This window comes from Gordionus sp. m RMFG-2023, chromosome 2 (assembly GCF_954871325.1).
Source record: "Gordionus sp. m RMFG-2023 chromosome 2, tfGorSpeb1-WG-v2, whole genome shotgun sequence".
In the NCBI taxonomy this organism is placed as follows: domain Eukaryota; kingdom Metazoa; phylum Nematomorpha; class Gordioida; order Chordodea; family Parachordodidae; genus Gordionus; species Gordionus sp. m RMFG-2023.
In genome coordinates, this window is record NC_088776.1 from 9,435,759 (window position 1) to 9,454,901 (window position 19,143).

General features: G+C 25.1%; 2 protein-coding genes across 2 annotated transcripts; one reads left to right on the forward strand and one right to left on the reverse strand.

Moving 5' to 3' along the window:
* Positions 1-1,685: 1,685 nt before the first annotated feature.
* LOC135923738 (homocysteine-responsive endoplasmic reticulum-resident ubiquitin-like domain member 2 protein) lies at positions 1,686-6,350 on the forward strand. Its single transcript, XM_065458653.1, has 9 exons — positions 1,686-1,890; positions 2,186-2,263; positions 2,310-2,378; positions 2,425-2,504; positions 2,565-2,687; positions 2,902-3,270; positions 4,066-4,194; positions 4,833-5,001; positions 6,010-6,350. Exons 1-9 carry the CDS (start codon positions 1,762-1,764, stop codon positions 6,169-6,171), a joined length of 1,308 nt encoding a protein of 435 aa, XP_065314725.1. The 5' UTR covers positions 1,686-1,761; the 3' UTR covers positions 6,172-6,350.
* Positions 6,351-6,878: 528 nt separating this feature from the next.
* LOC135925137 (ras-related protein Rab-7a-like) lies at positions 6,879-18,040 on the reverse strand. Its single transcript, XM_065460335.1, has 4 exons — positions 17,899-18,040; positions 17,714-17,840; positions 15,661-15,879; positions 6,879-7,848 (listed from the first exon to the last, which is right to left on the reverse strand). The coding sequence occupies exons 1-4, from the start codon at positions 17,949-17,951 to the stop codon at positions 7,543-7,545; spliced, it is 705 nt and encodes a 234-aa protein (XP_065316407.1). The 5' UTR covers positions 17,952-18,040; the 3' UTR covers positions 6,879-7,542.
* Positions 18,041-19,143: the final 1,103 nt, after the last annotated feature.

The window sequence follows — 19,143 nt, forward strand, 5'->3', positions numbered from 1 at the left end:
TTTATTATTAAAAGATTTATATATATATAATTTTTTTTATATAATTAATGGGGTTCCACGTCTTTATAGAGAAACCATTATAGAGAATGTATTTTATAGAGAAACATTTATAGAGAAAACAATTATAGAGAATGCATTTATTGAGAATTGTTTTATAGATAATGTAGTTTATAAAGAATAATTTTTATAGAGAATGATTTTATAGAGAATGTCGTTTATAGAGAATGGTTTTATAGAGAATGTCGTTTATAGAGAATATTTTAAAGAAAATTATTTTATAGAGAATCCTTTATAGAGAATGACTTCAAAGATATTGATTTTATAGAGAATGTTGTTTATAGAGAATGATTTTATAAGAGAATTACTTTTATAGATAATTATTTTGTAGAGAATTACATTGTAGAGAATTATTTTGTAGAGAACTATTTTGTAGAGAATTATTTTGTAGATCTTGATTTTATAAAGAAATATTATATATGGGGCAATTATAGAGTTCAAAAAATTTATGCGGGATTTGAAAAATATATCAAAATTAACATTTTAACAATACAATTCAGTTTATTTGTTGTGTTTTTTCGATGACTTTATTTGTTTCAATAATGGTATTTTGTAAAATCTTTTTAGTTCATATCTAAGGTTTAGCATGATTATTAACTCAGCTAAACCAAACCTAAAACGATTTGTTAAATATATATTAACCCTTATTAAAGAGAATCTAAACTGAACCAACCATTTTTAAATTTTTTATATATTGCATTTATATGTTAGCTACCTAAATATATAGAAGGATTCTTAAAAATTTATTTTTAAATTTTTCAATGTTGTGTTGTAACCCAAAATTTTAAAATTTAATACTAATTTTTTTTCTTATGAAGCTAAATACTATAAAGATGTACATGGAAAATTTAATATCATCAAGTTCTGGAAGAATTGTCTATTTAATATTTATAACATTTTATGTAGATTGTGAGTCAGGTGATTATTATAGATATAAATTTAGTTTATTTACATTTAGAGAAAATAGTTTAATAATTTTGAAATAATAAATAATTTTCATAATATCTATATTTTATCTTTGTTAAATAAAAAAAGTTTAAAAATATTACATATGACAATTGTCAGTTTTCTATGTTATATATAAAAAAAAAAGTTCAAAAATAGCGATTATGACAATTGTTACTTTACTGTGGTAAATCTTCACTGAAATTTTAATTTTACATATTAACAATATCTATTTTTACCCATTTGCTTTAAAAAATTCAAAAAAGTTTAATAATAACGATATGACAATTGTCACTTTCCTGTAGTACACCTACACTGAAATTTTAATATAACATGTTAACAATAAATATTTTTATCCATTTGCCTTAAAAAAATTTAAAAAAGTTTAAAAATAACGATTATAACAATTGTCACTTTCCTGTGCATCTTCACTGATATTTTAATTTAACATGTTAACAATATCTATGCTTTAAAAAAATTACAAAAATAACGATTATAACTTTTCTATGGTACATCTTCATTGAAATTTTATTTTTACATCTTAATAATAATTAATATAACCTATTTACGATACAATAAATTAAATAAGTTAAAAATAACGATTATTACGTTATAAATAACATATGATTGTATTTCAATCTTCCTGGAGCAAGTTAAATTTAAAATACGTATGATCTGATTTAACGTAAAACTTTGCAATTGGTCTTTTATTATATTCTTTATATTATAATCACAAATTAATTATATTTAAACTTGTTAATGGATTCTGAAAATTTAAGAATAAATCTTAAATCCCCAATATTTACTGATGAAATAGTCAATGCCTCATGGAAATGGACTGTATATCATTTAAAAAATCATTTAACGAGTGTATACCCATTAAAGCCTGTAAGTTATTTGTTTTTCTTAATAATGTTATTACATATGTAGGCTTGCTTGGTCCAATGCCTTTAACGAGCCTACAGACATTTAAATAGTCCTAGGGCTATAATGCATAAAAGTACTTGTGACTTGCCCAACATGTAGAGGGCTCTTCATATTCAAATTCAAAATTTTTCTTAAATATCCAGTTAGATGGAATTTAGGAATATCTATCGTAGCTCTGTTGTATCAACAACTATAAGGCATATACTCTTTAAATTCATGTATCACATAATTATATTGTTAATATATTTTAATTAAGACAATTGGGCAACAACGTCTTATATATGCAGGCAGATTACTTAAAGATGATCAACCATTGATTGAAGTGTTTAAAAAAGTATTAAATTTTTTAGTAAAATATGTAACCTTTCCATATATTTTAGGATGATCATTCTCCATATAATTTGCATATAATCTGTTCACCTAGCTTACCTGATTTATCATATTCAAAAGTAATTTTTTTTAGATTTAACTATATATTTTATATAAATAATATAGGTATCAAAACATGATAATAGCCTTCCTAATACAAATAAAGAAAAATTAAATACAGCGACCTCTAACAACCTGAATTATTTGTAAAATTATATAAAAATTGCAATTAAAATATTAATAATTTAATTAATTTCTTCTAATAGTTCATCAACATCAACACCTATGGCCATGCCAAGTGTTTACAATTCTTTCACACCATATTCCTCAGAATACTATCAAATTTTGCAAAAATCAATTTATGATTCATGGCAAATATATTATCAAAAGTAAAAATATTATCAATATTAGAAAATTTTTATATCAAATCTCGAAAACTTTAATTTATAATTTGATATATGCAATTTTAATATATATTAATATTTTATCAAAATGATATTTGTTTTTGCTAAATATAACACTTTTCATTTACTAATAAATAGGCCCTTTTCTTAGTACAAAAATACATCTTGCACACCAATATAATTTTTATATTCTCTAAAGCATGTATCGTAGCCTGGTTCCTAATCAAAATACTCCAATCACGCATCATACAGTTCCTCCAAACCACAACTACCAACCACCCATCAGTCATTACCATCACCCTTACTATTCAATTCTGTGGCAACAGTACCATAACAACAATCAACCAAGCTTTCAGCAAGTTCCAACCAATGTCAATTTAAATAATTATCAAAATCTTCTAATCAATAACCCTCATCTTATTAATAATAACTTAAATTATGAGGTTGCTCCAAACCTATCTCCCCTGCGCCAAGCTTACAACGCTATAATGAATAACCACTTAAATAATCAGCAACAGCAACCCAATAATGCAAATGTGAATAATAACGCCAATGCCAATAATGAGAGGTATATGATACATGAATAAGGAAGGCAGATACATATAAAAGCATATATCTTTTCCTCCAATATTTTAAAAATATTTTTTTGGTATAATAACAAAATTGTCAGTATTATATTAATTGTACCAGTATGAATAATAATAGTGTTGTGTCAATATTAAATTTTTTTTTTAAATTTATTGGGTTAATTTATTTTTTTTTTAAAAAACATGTCAGTTGGTTTTATAATTTTTGGAAAGCTAGGCCACTTTTTAGGCCAAAGCCTTTAGGATGAGGTAATAAGTTTAGGGTGAAATCTTGAGTCATAACTTAATTTCGGCCAAAAGTTGGCAGTAAGGTTTGGACATCAATTTGCCAAATCTCAAAGCTTGCACAATATTACTTTGGCTAAAATCTTCCAGCCATTTTTAAAAATCGACACAAATTGGGCCGTTTAACAACACAAATTAGGACCTTAATAATTAAACAACAATTTTTATAATATTAAGTTAAATGAAAGCAAATTCTTGTAAAATAAGTTGCAAAATATTTTTATACTATATTTAAATTAATTGCGCGAGATTTTAGAAAAAGCAAGATGACTTTAGTTTTTCAATTAGATACCCATGGGCTGGACCAGGCTTAAGAAAAAAAAATTAATTTATATTATATCAATCAAATCAGTTAAAAATTCGTGTGACTGCCGCATTTGATGAAATTTTAAAAATCTTGGCTGTGCCAAAAATATTATTTATATCCAGGCCTGAAATTTCACTTTTTCTCCTTGGTAGAAATATAATAATATATTTTTTTAATATTATAGGGGTAATGTGGATTGGGTTGATTGGATCTACCTTTTTTTCCGCGTCGTTATTCTCTTTTCCATTCTCTACTTTTACTCGTCCATCAATCGTTTTTTGGTTGTGCTCTTTTTCTCTACCCTCTTGTTTTTGTAAGTTCCTTAAAAAAAATTTTATTTATTTTATATGCATTGTATTTGTTATATTTATTCGTCAGGTTAATAAATTTTAAGCCATTTATAAACCAGACCTTTTTTAAAAAAGGAAATAAAATTAACATAGCTTATATTCTTAGGCACTTGGTTAATTAAACTGTTTATTTTCGCTTTGTTGAAAACGTCTTGTTTAGAAATGGCCTTAGAGGTGTATCCTAATAACTTTTTAGAGTCTTATTCTATACCAAATTTATTTTAACCAATACAATATTTTTTCCACTTTATAATGTTTCTATGTATAACTTTTTTAAACGCGGTGTCTTTTTAGTAATTAGATTAATAAATAATTATGTTTCTAAAAAAAGGAACACCATGAGACTAAGATATCTATATACAATATAATATATTTTTAGCGATGTACTTTTTAATTTATTAAAATTTTCGAAAAAAATTCCTGTACTTAAATGGAAAAATCTATAAATAAAATATACATAAAGTAAGATTATATGTTTTTGGATTTAAAAATATTCTTATAATATAATATTAACATTGTATCTAAATGATTTTATTTTGATTTATCGGATTAGTTCAAGCAATAAATTTTTACTTCTTTCTAAAAAAAATATTTTTTAAAGATATCAAGCTGGACTCTTACTCGCGCCTATGAGGCAAAGAGCCAACGAAATTCCTAATAATGCGAATCCAAATTTAAACAATGATAATAACATGGCGGTTGAAGAGAATGGAGAAAGTGGTTCTGATGGGAATGCTACTGTTAATCCCAATAATTCTCCTCATCAAAATGTAAAACTAATTTTTTTAAAATCAATTATCTAATTCTGACGGTCTAACTTAAAAATGATAAAACATTTAATCCATTTTCTTATATTAAAAAAAGTTTTATTTCTTTTAATTCTAAAATCTTTATTATTTAAGTAAAAATATACCATTTTGAATAACAACATATATAAAACTAACAAATATAATTTGTAAAAAATAGTGTGAATATAAAAAAATTGAGGAATTGTATTCGAATGACAGATGAAACTTTCTTTGTGAATTTCGATTTGGAATTTGTTTTAAGTGATAAAACAAGAGGATTTTCAGCCATTAATATTTACAACGATGATCAGTGTAATCGAAAATTTTTTTTATTTCATATCCACGTCTAATTATTTTATAGTTACCCACACATTAAGGTTAAGGAATTTGAAGTTGCCATTATTAAAAAATAAAATAAATTTTCCTATTTCTAACCCTCATAAAAGAAATAGATAAAATTTTATCACCTAAAATGAATCTTAAAATTGCCTATGTTCAAAATATTTTAGGCCCTACTTTAGAATTAAAAATATTTAAATTGTTTTAAAAAAAAATTATAAACAAATTTGTGAAAATTTTTTATATATGATAAGATTTTTTTATAAATTTTAAGATTTCTGAATGAAAATTTTTTTATGAGCCTAAGTTTTTTAGCAAAATAATCAGTCGTTTATGAAAACATTGGTCTCAAAAATTTAAACATCTTTGGACACACTCATACTGTCCTGAAAATAATGGCAGTTGTATAAAATTTAGGACTCTGTTTTTCCTATATAAATACGCTAAATTATAAATTCAAAATAAACAACGAATTAAAGGTTTTGCCAAATATCCTAAAAGGTTATCTAAATACCAAAAAATATCCGATATTTACTTGATCTCGAGTTTCGAATTTTTTTTTACCTTATTTATTTCGCAAATACGATAAAAAAAAATTATTTACTTTTATATTTATAATATATATAAATTGTTTTCAAATCTAAATAATAGGTTCTACCAAATCCTGAAGAAAATGAAACCAGCCCTATTATCAGAAAGATAGTAGCCAAAATGAATATTTTTTGGAACTGCACCAAGACCATACTCTTCATTTTTGTCACCTTCTTTACCTCCCTGATTCCCGATAGACCGCCTCCTATAGATTTTAATTAAATATTCCGTTCGGTGTTCTTATTTGTTGGAAAAAAAACGATAGACTATTCTACACTTTTAATAGTTTGGATTCGTTTATATTTTTGCCTACTTTTGCATTCTTATAAAAATATTAATAAAACTTATATAAATATTTATCCCATAATTTTTTTTCCCTATTTTTGGTGCTTATAAATTTTTAAGAATTATTTATGTTTTTTTTTAAATAAAATTTTATTGCATCTTCATTTTTGCAAGGATAATAATGTTATTATTCTCAATCTCACAATGATATTTTAATAAAATTGTCAAATTATAATATTTTTTAAATAATATAAAATGTTAGTTGCATTTAAAAGTGTTTTAAAAAATATGCTTAACATTCGACATTAATTTGGGCACCTTTTTAGATTAAATTTTTTTTAAACCTAACTATATGAGTTTTGGCGATATTCATACATCCGAATATCATTATCTGTTTTGGATCACGTATAAGAGTTTACAAAGTATTATTATTAATATGTAATGTGGTTTTTGTATGCAAAAGTTTATTTTGCTTACTAAGGAATATTTAGATTGATCGATTTGGAAAATATTGCCAATTTAAATTTTACAATTAAAAGGGTGTGGCTGATTGCGGATATTATATAATAATAATAATGTTTGTCAACTGGCAACGAAATTAATAATATTTAAGAGGTAATAAAAATATTTTAAATAACTTTATTGAATATAGTGTTAAGTTAGTAAGTATTCTAAAAAATATATAATTATAACAATGATAAATGATTCTATTCAATGATAAATAAAATATATTTAGTGCTACATTAAGGAAGATGCGTTATTGTATTGAATCGAAAAAAAGTATTTATAATAAAATATGCATTTTGTCTCTTATAACTTATTTTTAAAAAACTCTTATCATGCAAATGATTGTTTTAAAAAAACAGTATTATAATGGTTGCCATTCTTCCGAATCTAGTGATTCAATAAAAGCGTCAGAATTTAGATGTCATAAAGTGTACGTTTTAAAAGTTGGGAGATAAAGTGTTTGAGCTCATAAAAAAATATGGTAAGAAAAATAACCTATCCTCACAAATCTATTAAAATTGACATTCAATAGTTATGTGTTATAAATTATAAGAAATGAATTAAATTATAGTGTTTTTTAAAAAATATAGAAGAGAGCATAGAGAATATGATAGAAACAGTATTTAGAAAGACTTAGAAAATGCCTGAATAAGAAAAATAAAACATTAAAAACCCCAATATAAGTGTTACCATCTAAAAATTAAAACAATCATTTATTTTCTTTTCCCATTCAGTATCTAAGCGTATAAATTTTTTAAGAAAAAATTCACCCATAAACTCAGTTTTATAGATGGATTTCAATTAACAAGAATTGCATAAACCACCAATTTTTTTGGTGATGCTACTCGTAGAATTTCCTGCCATATTCCCACCAGTCTCGTTTCTAAGTTTGATAACGTCATCGGAAGTATGCGGATTGGATGGATTTGTGACCCTTGACAAACCGTAATCAAAAACATCGGCAGTAGACCGAATTTCGCGGTCAAGCGCAGCTTGAGCGACTGTTAAAAACGCTGAATCGACATTGGTGCTTTCTTTCGCACTTGTTTCGAAATAAGGAATTGAGTTTTTGGAGGCACACCAGGTTTGGGCCCGTTTGGTGGCTATCTGTATGAGGGAACGAAGATTTGTAAATATGAATATGCTAAATTTTATGTATGAAAATTAAGTTGGTTTTTTTAAATATTTCATTTTAAAATGGAGGCTTAAAATTGGTATAACGAATTTCTGAAAATGAGAATAATAATCAGATTGATAAAATCATAAATGGTATCATAAAAATAAGCCCAATTTTGAAATAACAAATAATTAAAGTAAATATATTCACTTATAGTCTATTAAAAATTAGTACAATACAAGTAATCCCAAAAACATACTTTATACAATCAGGAATTCCTCAATTCTCAGCTGTAAAATATCAGATTTATCTTGTAATTAGAGGAGTACTTATACAGTTTTTTAGATCCAATTTTTAATAATATTGTGGGATTCAAAGTTTGACGGAAATATCTTTCATAAATTGGATTTTTTTTTAATTGCGAAAAGAATTAACTATAGTATTTTCATAAATTTTATATTTATAAATTAATTTAATTTATAATTAATTATAGATGTAATTAATTATGGTTTAAAAATATAGTAATAAAAATCAAAAAAAAATAAATGCCTGGCCGCGGACAATTTAAAAAAGGCAGGAGACAAACTGATCGCCGATCATTTTTAAATATGTTTCTTAGAATCGTTAAAAAACCCCGGTGGCAATGTGGAGCAGCTGTCAATAAAATGGGGGAGGATAAGCAATTATGAATATGCAAACATTTGAATAAAATGTGGTTAATTATTTTTTGATTGGAAAATCTTTTTTTGCTAATTTTGGATTCAATAGAACGGAGAAGATTTCGACGGGTGGGGGGGGGGATTTCCTTAGGGATAATTTTACCGCTTGCTGTTGGAAAGAACGATGTAAGGATGTTATAAAAACCTAAAAATTTGTTTTTTCAAACGAAAAAAAAAGAAGCTTAAATATTATTTTAACTAAATTTTAAATTTTTAAATATTACAAAAATTAAACTTTTTAGGCTTAGTCCAAAATTTCAGAAAAATAAAATTCGCAAAAATTTTAAACTTTATAGAAAAAAAAAGTATATAAGTTTTTAAATAGTGATGCAAAATCGCTTCATTAGAGTCGTTTTTTAAAAAATACTTCTGAAAGTTTTTAAACAATTAGAAATTTTTTTAAAAAAATTTAGACCTTAGCCTTAATTAAATTTAAAAAAATTCCTATATCAAAAATATACAATTTTGAATAAAGACTATATAAAAAACATTTTAAAAACAAATATTTAAATTCTTATTTCCTCCATTCGATTCTTATATGATAAATATTGGTAATAAACATGGGGTAAATTTCATCGTCCCAACGTTGAGCTAGCCCAAAAAAACTAATTTTGTTTACCGGAAATACAGTGAGTATACTAAAAAAAAATTTAATATTTTCATATTGAAAAATATTTAATAAACTATGTGGTCCAACCAAATTTTGTAAAATTTACGTTAAGGTTTTAAAATTTTAGAGTAATGCAAGTTTGAAATTGACATTAATGAACATTTTTGCCCGTAAAATATTCAAATATATCGTTATTTTTTAAATTAAATGTATTTTTATTAATTTTAATTATACGGGAACCTAAATCTGTCGTTTTTGTTTTAAAAAAGAGAAATGTTTCGTTTATATAAAAATAAATCATTCATGAACTTTGCGATTATATTTTCATTTTTTCAAGATCGCACTTATTTTAGTTTTTTTTATGGAAAAAAAATATTTGCCAGATTTTTGATGATTTGTTCAAAATTATACTTAAAATGATTCAAAGATTAACGGCAAAATTGTCTGCATTTCATAAACTTTTATTCTAAACATGTTGGAATACGTTGCCGGTAAAATTAGATTTTTAAATTTAAAAAAAAACGCGCTCAAAAATTATTTAAAGTTTGTAAAATAACACATTGCCGCTAACATATATACACCTATTACTTTAAAATATAGAAATTATTCGGAATTAAATACAACTAGTAGTAAATAGAAGATAAAACTTTTAATGTACCGTTTAATATATCCAAATTTTTGGATACGATATTTTACAACTTTCTTTCGTTTGTTATATTATGCGCTTGAACGCTATGGTATGGCGCATCATGCTTCGTTTACAATAAGCGAGATTTACTAGCGATGCTAAATTATTCGCTGCGGGTCATTCCATGACAAATCAACCACGATTCGGCCGACCCCCTTCGATTTTTTTAAAATTTGGTAACCAAAAAAGGTCAATGTAACTAAGAAATAGCCAAAATTTTAGCCTCGTAACATTTATATTTTTGGAGATACTAGGGTTCAAAGTGGCAAAAATGTCGTATTTTTACCATTATCTGCCTTCATTCAATTAAGCATATCTTAAAAACTATCTAATTGTAAATAACAAATTTAATATCAAAATTACTTACAAAGATTCTACTTTTAGATAAAAAAAAAAAAATTTTTTTTCAATTTCCGGCCATTTTATTAAATATATAAGGACTAAAAACGATTTTTTAAAAATTATACGACCTTCAATTTTTTTAAAAAATTTAGTAGACAACATTGAACTCTTCCTTTATATTTATAAAAAAAAATTGGTCTGGGACGAGGCCATCTTCATTCTCAAAATCGATAAAAATGTTTAGAAAAGTGTATAAATATTTTCCCGAAAGGGGGCGTCTTTGCATAAATTTATATTTAAATCAGTTTTTAATGGTTTTTCTTGGACTATTTGATATAATTTAAAGGATTATTCATCTTGTAAATATAAATTATAATATTTTCTTCACTTATGGGGCTTTCATTCAAGTATAGAAATTATCTATCGATAAAAGAAACTCAATTTATTACATTATTATTTATAATTATTATATATTTGCCCATATAACATATATTTAACGAATATTAATAAAATATGATCCACCAAATATCGATCAATTTTTTAAAATAATGTGATCGTCGCAAAAAAAATAAATTTTTCAAAGTCAAGATATATTATATTTTTTTTGTGTCTCCATATTATTGTATTTATTGTTTTGTTTTTACCAAAAAAAAATAATATATGAAGAATTATAATTCTTCCATTGACGTGGAAAAGCTAATAAAATATTACAAATATTAATTTATTATTATTATAAAATTATATACAAAATAAAAGTATCATCAATAACCCAAACAATATAAATATTGGATCGGATTTTCTAAAATCGGCATAGCTTTACTTGTAAATAAGAATAAATGAGTGTTTCAATCAATAAAATAAAGAAAAATTTAAAATTGATTAATCATTCAATAACACATGCTCACTATATTAATTCATTTTTTAATTAATTTCTTGGTATTTTAAAAAACTATAATAAATTCTAATTATTCTTATAATAAATTCTAATTATTCTTATAATATCAAAGGTAAAAAAATTATTTAATTGAAGCGATAAATTTTATAAAAAACTAAATGAAAATAATTAATAATGTCTTATAAGGATATTTTTGGTTTTAAAACTAAATCAATAATTTTTTCAAAAATTAACCAGTTACTTTCTACATCAAAATAGGGTTTTTGGAACAAAAAATGATTATACCATATTTTTACTAAATTTTATATAGAATTTTACATGAATAAATAGTCCTGAAATACTAGGTTAATTTAAATTATAATTATTGTTTTAAGTTATGATAAAATATATAATATGTAGAGCGAGCAAAATCAGATTAGTGATATCGGTTATTTGGCCGATATCAATATAATATCTGCAATATCGTATCGGATTAACCCCCTAATCGGTACACCTGTAATTATTAGATATTCGGTGATATTTTTATATATTAATTTGTTTTATCATATAGAATTTCAATAAAATGAACAAAAATCTTATTCGAAAAACTAGATGCTGTAACCCTTTTAAAATACTAAAACATAATAATGTAACTACAAATCTTAGAAATGTACAATCTTGGATGTCACTTCACTCAGATGATAAGATATGTGATAAATGTCGAAGAAAACTCGGAACAGCTAGTAAGTCAAATGACGCATTTAAAGACCCTGATATTCATCATATCGAAGAGAACCTGGCTTATGAATCAATTAATACATCATTGATAGAAATTGGAGAATCTACAATAAAAAAGAAAAGGTTGAGAGAAAAAAGATATCCAATTAAAAAAATTACCAAAATAAAAAAGGCTATAGAAACTCATTTAGATATAAATGCGATTGAGCCAGCTACTATCGATAAAGATGATGGTATTCTAAGCAATATTAAAAAAAAATTTTCACTCTTATCTAAAACTGATAAATATAAAATTTTGACGATATTACCACAGAATTGGACAGTGTCCAAAATAATGAATGAATTTAATACAACAAAATACATGGCAAGACAAGCTAAATTATTGATAGCGGAAAAGGGATTTTTATCAACCCCTAACCCCAAGCCTGGAAATACTATAGACGAATGTACAGTTAAAATTGTACAAGAATTTTATTGTACGGACGAAATAAGCAGAATCATGCCAGGCAAGAAAGATTGCCTTTCAATTTTGACCGAAGACGGAAAAAAGAATACAATACAAAAGAGATTAATTTTAGATAATTTGAAAGAAATTTATATATTTTTTAAAGAAATGAGGCCTGATGTTAAAATCGGTTTTTCGAAATTTGCAAGCATTCGCCCAAAAAATTGTATACTCGTAAGAGGTAGTGGTACACATAATGTTTGTGTTTGCAGCTACCACCAAAATTTTAAATTAATGATCATTGGATCAAATTTACCCAATTTAACCAAAGATGATATGTTGCCCATTAAAACATATAAACATATTTTACCCTTAATAATTTGTAATCCGCCTCAACCATCCTGTTATTTGGGCAAATGTGATAATTGTCCAGGGTCAACAAATTTACGCCACCAAATAGAAATATTGTTTCGTTCTAAGGACATCGAATTTATAACATACAAACAATGGCTATCCGTAGATAGAACCACTCTTGAAACAATAACCAAGCCAGTAGATGAATTTATCAATGCCTTTTTTGAAAAAATGGAATCTTTATTACCCCATTCTTTTATTTCAACGCAACAATCATTGTATCAAAAAAATCTAAAATTGAACTTAGACAAAGGCCAATATTTAATTTTATGTGATTTTTCAGAAAACTATAGCTTTATACTTCAGGATGAAGTACAAAATTATCATTGGAATAGAGCTCAATCCACTGTTCACCCTTTTGTTATATATTATAAAGATAATTTAGCCAATATATGTTGCCTAAATTATGTAATGATATCCGAATCTTTGCAACACAATACAATAGCAGTACATTATTTCCAAAAAACATTGGTAAATTTTTTAATTAATAAAATTTGTATGCCAAATAAAATTTTTTATTTTTCCGATGGATCTGCTGCACAGTATAAAAATCGTAAAAATTTTATTAATATTTGCCATCATGAGATGGATTTCGGGATACAGGCGGAATGGCATTTTTCTGCTACAGCACATGGGAAAAGTGTTTGTGATGGGATTGGTGGCACTGTTAAAAGATTAGCCGCTAGAGCTAGTTTACAAAGACCTTACTCAAAGCAAATAACCACATCATATGAATTGTACAAGTTCGCTAAAGAAAATATTAATGGCATATATTTTGAATATATGACCCAAGAAAATTATGATCACGAAGAAATATTACTCAGGGAAAGGTTTTCAAAAACGAGACCTATACCTGGAACACAGAAAATTCACACGGTGATTCCCACAGGTCTACATCAATTTAAGAGTAAAATGTATTCCAATTCAATAGAAAGTAATATAGAATATTTATCATATAATGATGAAAGTATCATTTTTGGAGAGATATCAGGGTATATAACATGTGTTTATGATTCTAATTGGTGGTTAGCCTTAGTTTTAGGGAAAAATCAAAAGGAGGAAGAAATATATATAAAGTTTTTACACCCATCCGGACCTTCTAATTCCTTTACATTTCCAAGTATAGACGACACTCTCTACTTGCCAAAATGTCATATCTTAACATTAGTTTCACCGTTAACTGCTACTGGCCGTAGTTACACATTGTCGTCACAAGAAAGTAAATGCGCTACCGAAAAATTAGAATCTTTTAAAAGTGAGTTATATATTAGATTTTAAAATTTATATTATATCAATTATTTTTAATATTTAGGGCGCCATATATGAAATGCTAAAGATTCTGATTCATATATTCAAGAAGTATAAATTTGGTTGAATATATTTTATTAATATTAATATATGTTATATTAGCAAAAAATTTTATAAAAAATTATAAATAAAGTAATAAATTGAATTTCTTTTATCGATAGGCAATTTCTATAATTGAATGAAAGCCCCATTTATTGTTATTTTCACTTACAAGATAAATACTCCTTTAAATTATATCAAATAGTCTAAGAAAAACCATTAAAAGCTGATTTAAATATAAATTTATGCAAAGACGCCCCCTTTCGGGAAAATATTTATACACTTTTCTAAACATTTTTATCGATTTTGAGAATGAAGATAACCTCGTCCCAGACCAATTTTTTTTTATAAATATAAAGGAAGAGTTCAGTGTTGTCTACTAAATTTTTTTAAAAAATTGAAGGTCGTATAATTTCTAAAAAATCGTTTTTAGTCCTTATATATTTAATAAAATGGCCGGAAATTGAAAAAAAAAAATTTTTTTTATCTAAAAGTAGAATCTTTGTACGTAATTTTGATATTATAAATTTGTTATTTACAATTAGATAGTTTATAAGATATGCTTAATTGAATGAAGGCAGATAATGGTAAAAATACGTCATTTTTGCCACTTTGAACCCTAATATCTCCAAAAATATAAATGTTACGAGGCTAAAATTTTGGCTATTCCTTAACTACACTAACCTTTCTTTGCTTACTAAATTTTAAAAAAATCGAAGGGGGTCGGCCGAAAATCTCATTTTTTTGCTCATTTGACATGGAATGACCCCTGCGTAATTTACGAAAGCAAGTCAGCGAGTGTTGTTAAAAGACCCGATTTTGCGAATTTTAAATTAATATTTTAGCCAAAATAATATTGCGCAAGTCTAATTTCCAAATATTTCTGAACTCCAAGTTTGTGTTAATATTTTTTGACAAAATAATGGATTAGCAGTTTATAAAAATCGAACCGTTTAACAACTCTAAAGCTAACAATAGATACAATTGATAAATATGGAGCGAAATGATAAAATCGTGATGGCTGTTCACATATATCAAAAAGTATTATAGTGGTGACGAATCAGCTATGATTTCGCTAGCGATTAATTTTGCATCGCTTAAGCAAATCGTGCTTACTATGAATGCATTGCCCTGCGTTCAGAGTTATCAGTTTGCGTTGAAGTATACAAAAATGAAAGGAAAATTATTAAATTTATATATTTTGTAAACTTTCCTGTGAATTTGCGATAACTGTGAATGCAGGGTTAGCCTTTAATAAGTAGTCAATAATATTGGCATGGGAACATGTTATACAATTCTTTTTTAACTATTTAAATAATAATATTTATGAAGTTTAAAAAAAAATACAAGTAAATTTTTTTTATAATAGATAATTATAATTAATTATCTAATTGTGTTTTGAAATGAGATGAATGATCTATATTTTTAAACAAGATATTAACTAAGAGGTATAATATTCTCTTAATTGTATGTCATGGGTTATTTATATAATTTATAAAAAAAAAATTATTTAACTAACTTGATTTTAACTAATATATTATCCATTTGGTAGAAAAAATTTAGGATATTTATTTACTTTTCTAATTATATTACTTTTATAAAGAATATGTAAAGTAATGTATTACTGCCCGGCTATCTAGGTCTATCTTGTTTCCTACCACAACGAAAGGGAAATTGTGGGCGTCTTGGGGACTGGCCTGTATGAGAAACTCATCCCTCCAGCTTTCTAGCGACTTGAAAGTATTAGGTGCGGTAGTATCAAAAACGAGCACACAACAATCTGCCCCACGGTAAAATGCAACACCCAAACTTTGAAAGCGTTCCTGGCCAGCTGTATCCCAGATCTGTTTTTAAAAATATTTTGAAAAATAAATAAAATGATTTACATTCCCAATTTTTTCTATATTGTACATAATTTATAATTTTTTATAACAAATGAGAATTTAATTTTACTATTATATAATAAAAATAAGGAACCCATAAAATTAACTTAGATGTAAACTAAGTTACCTTTCATTACTTAGATTATTTTTTGCACTAGAATGCCCAAAGCCCAGTGGATTTTAATGACTAGATTGGCCTTGCTCATGGCCCAAATTTATACAAATGTAATTAAATTATAATGCATCAACTTAAAATATTTATTTATTCTCTATTTTTAATGTTAGGCAATGAATATAAATATTCAGCAACAACTTTAATAACTAAATGATGGTAAAATATTTTATTCTATTTAATAAAAAAATATTTAACCCTCCTAAAAATTTTTTATATGTTTTAATTGTAGTACTGATATTATATCAGGCAAAATGGAAGGAATAGGAAGTAAATATTTTTTTGCCTATTTTATTAATATATCTCTCCAAGACTCTATTCTGAATATGATGGTATCAAAAATATATGGAGCAGTTAGAAACTGACTAGAACTATAAGAATTCTAAGATCTACCAAAGATTATTTCAAAATCCAGGAACTGGAAATAGTTCTAACAAAAGTATAACTAATTTATTTATATTAAAAATGCTGTATAATTTATTTTTAAAGTTTAATTATTGTTTAAGTTTTTGTACTGTAGTTAGACAGCTTGTTTTGAGCCAATTTTTAAATATGGCTAACTCAATATTTTTTCCAGAAAAATTTTTCGCAAGCCTGAAGATTTTTCTCAGAGACAACACAAAGGTTTGGGCATTTATTAGCAAAATGTTGAGTTAGACTATTTTTCTGGCTAAAATATTGAGTTAACCTTTTTAAAAATCGGCTAAATTGTACTGTTTAACAACACTAAGTTTTTGAAATGTTTTTCATTGCTTATTAGGAATCTGCAAAACCAACCCATATGAATAAATTAAAAAAATATTATAATGGGCAACATATCATACATAAAAAGTTGGGCTTCACAAATCTTCTAATTTTCCATAAAATTTTGGGGCAAACTGGACATCAATTTTTTTTAAAGTTTAAGTTAATATTTGTTTTATATGAGCTGTCTAATAAAATGCACTAAATCTAAATAGAATAGTAAATTCACAAAAAAATACAGTAAAAAATCTTACCAGAATTTTAAATTTTTTGGACAGATAAACTTTTTTTTAAATGTAGAACTGAACTTTAATATGGAGTTCCTATGTATATTTAAATTCCCATGGTATGAGAAAATTGGCATTTGGTAATTTAAATAAACAAAATAAGAAACAACTATCAGCATTGTAAATTAAATTTTTCACATATTATTATCAAGTGGACAAAAAAAAATATTAGCTCAGTCATATTGCTTACATTTATAAAATTGTCTTATAATTTTTTAAAAAAAAAATTAGTCATGGTAATTCTTTTCAGTAATCTTAATTCTAAAACCTAACTTATAAAAAATAATTTGCTAAAAAAAATAAGAATATATGCAAAATAACTTTTAAAAATGAAATTAATTATTATAGGTCATCTATACATCTTAATTAGTGTTGTTAAATGGCTCAAATTTTAATTAATATTATTAATAATTTGTTTTGTTATAAAATTAGAATCTATAAGAAAAAATAATCTTAATAATCAACAATTTTATCAAAAATATTGTAACAATATAAGTGCACATAGCTGATAATAAGTTTCATGATATTAAAATTGCAAAATGACTGTAATATATAAAATATACTATGAATATAAATTTGGTTAAAATATTACCTGCATTGTTACGGCCTTATCGTCAATAACTAATTCTTTTGTAAGAAAATCTGCTCCAATGGTAGCTTTATATTGGTTACTAAACTTTTTATTAACATACTGATTCATCAATGAAGTTTTACCAACTCTTATTATGAAAAAATATATTATTTTAAAAAAACATTATTGTATTTTATAATATTTACCCACTATCTCCTAATATAATAACTTTGAGAAGAGTTTTCTTTTTCATAGACATTAGTAAAAAAAAAATTAACACAAATCTAGGCTTTCAGGCTTTAAAACAATACATTTCAATCAACAATATTATTATTTTTTAATTGGTCGAATATTTTGACAACTAATATGATTTAAAAATATTGTCACTCAAATGAATAGTTTAGCATTTAATAGTGGGTAAAAATAGTTAAATCATGTATATTATATTACTTTACCTTGCCTACATGCGACTGCATCTAATTTTCGATAAACAGTTAGTTTGACTTATTAAAATGGTGGTAGAGGGATAAAAAATGGACTTCGCCTCTATAGCAAAGTGAGGCAGAGGTTGAAATTTAAAAACCTGACACTCCGCCCCACCTCCCACACTTAAAAAAATAAGAAATATGATTTGGTAAAAATTTGCTGTTTTTTTAATACTGTTATTTAAAGTATAACGAATACTAATTTTTTTTCTGCCCTTGGAAACAATAGCGTAGCCCCCCGAGCGCGTAAGTAGAAATTTAGTCTGGGGGAAGGGGGGGGGGGGTGGGTGGATAAAAAAATGTTTAAGAAATATCATTAAGCATAAATTAGGACTAATAACTTTTCTAATACACATAAAATTAATGTGAGTTATAAAAAAAAATGTATTTGTAAACCGGCATAATACAGCTTTAAAATAAATGTGAATTAAAAAATATTAAACGAATATTGGCGGCATTGAAAAACTATATAATAAATGTGAAATATAATATAAAGTGAATATAACCACCATATGAATCATTTAAAAAAAAGAAATTTGAATTTTTTGACTCTTTAAAATTTATATATAAAGTATAAAAAATCTAAATGTTGGAAATATAAATTAGTACACAAGAAGTTTCATGGGAACCATGGGCGTAGCCAGGATTTTTCTTCTATATATATAAAATAAAAATATTTTTACAAGATAGGAGGTTAAATAAAAAAATAAGCCTAGAACAAATATGAAAAATATTTTTATTAGTTTATTCAAAATATATTTTTATTAGTTTATTCAAAATATATTTTTATTAGTTTATTCAAAATATATTTTTATTAGTTTATATAAAATATATTTTTATTAGTTTATATAAAATATAATAAATTACTTGTATATACATTAATATTAAAGCATGGTAATAATTTATTCCAAACAAGTATAAGAAATTTATTTATAAAAGCTAGAAGACATATAGTTGATATTCCTC

Coding starts and splice junctions, on each gene's coding strand:
- LOC135925137 (XM_065460335.1), bottom strand. CDS start 17,951: ATGTCTATGAAAAAGAAAACTCTTCTCAAAGTTATTATATTAGGAGAT. Junction 17,841..17,898: donor ATTATATTAGGAGATAGTGG/GTAAATATTATA, acceptor TTTCATAATAAG/AGTTGGTAAAACTTCATTGA. Junction 15,880..17,713: donor ATAAGGCCGTAACAATGCAG/GTAATATTTTAA, acceptor TTTTAAAAACAG/ATCTGGGATACAGCTGGCCA.
- LOC135923738 (XM_065458653.1), top strand. CDS start 1,762: ATGGATTCTGAAAATTTAAGAATAAATCTTAAATCCCCAATATTTACT. Junction 2,379..2,424: donor CTGATTTATCATATTCAAAA/GTAATTTTTTTT, acceptor TAAATAATATAG/GTATCAAAACATGATAATAG. Junction 2,505..2,564: donor TCTAACAACCTGAATTATTT/GTAAAATTATAT, acceptor TTCTTCTAATAG/TTCATCAACATCAACACCTA.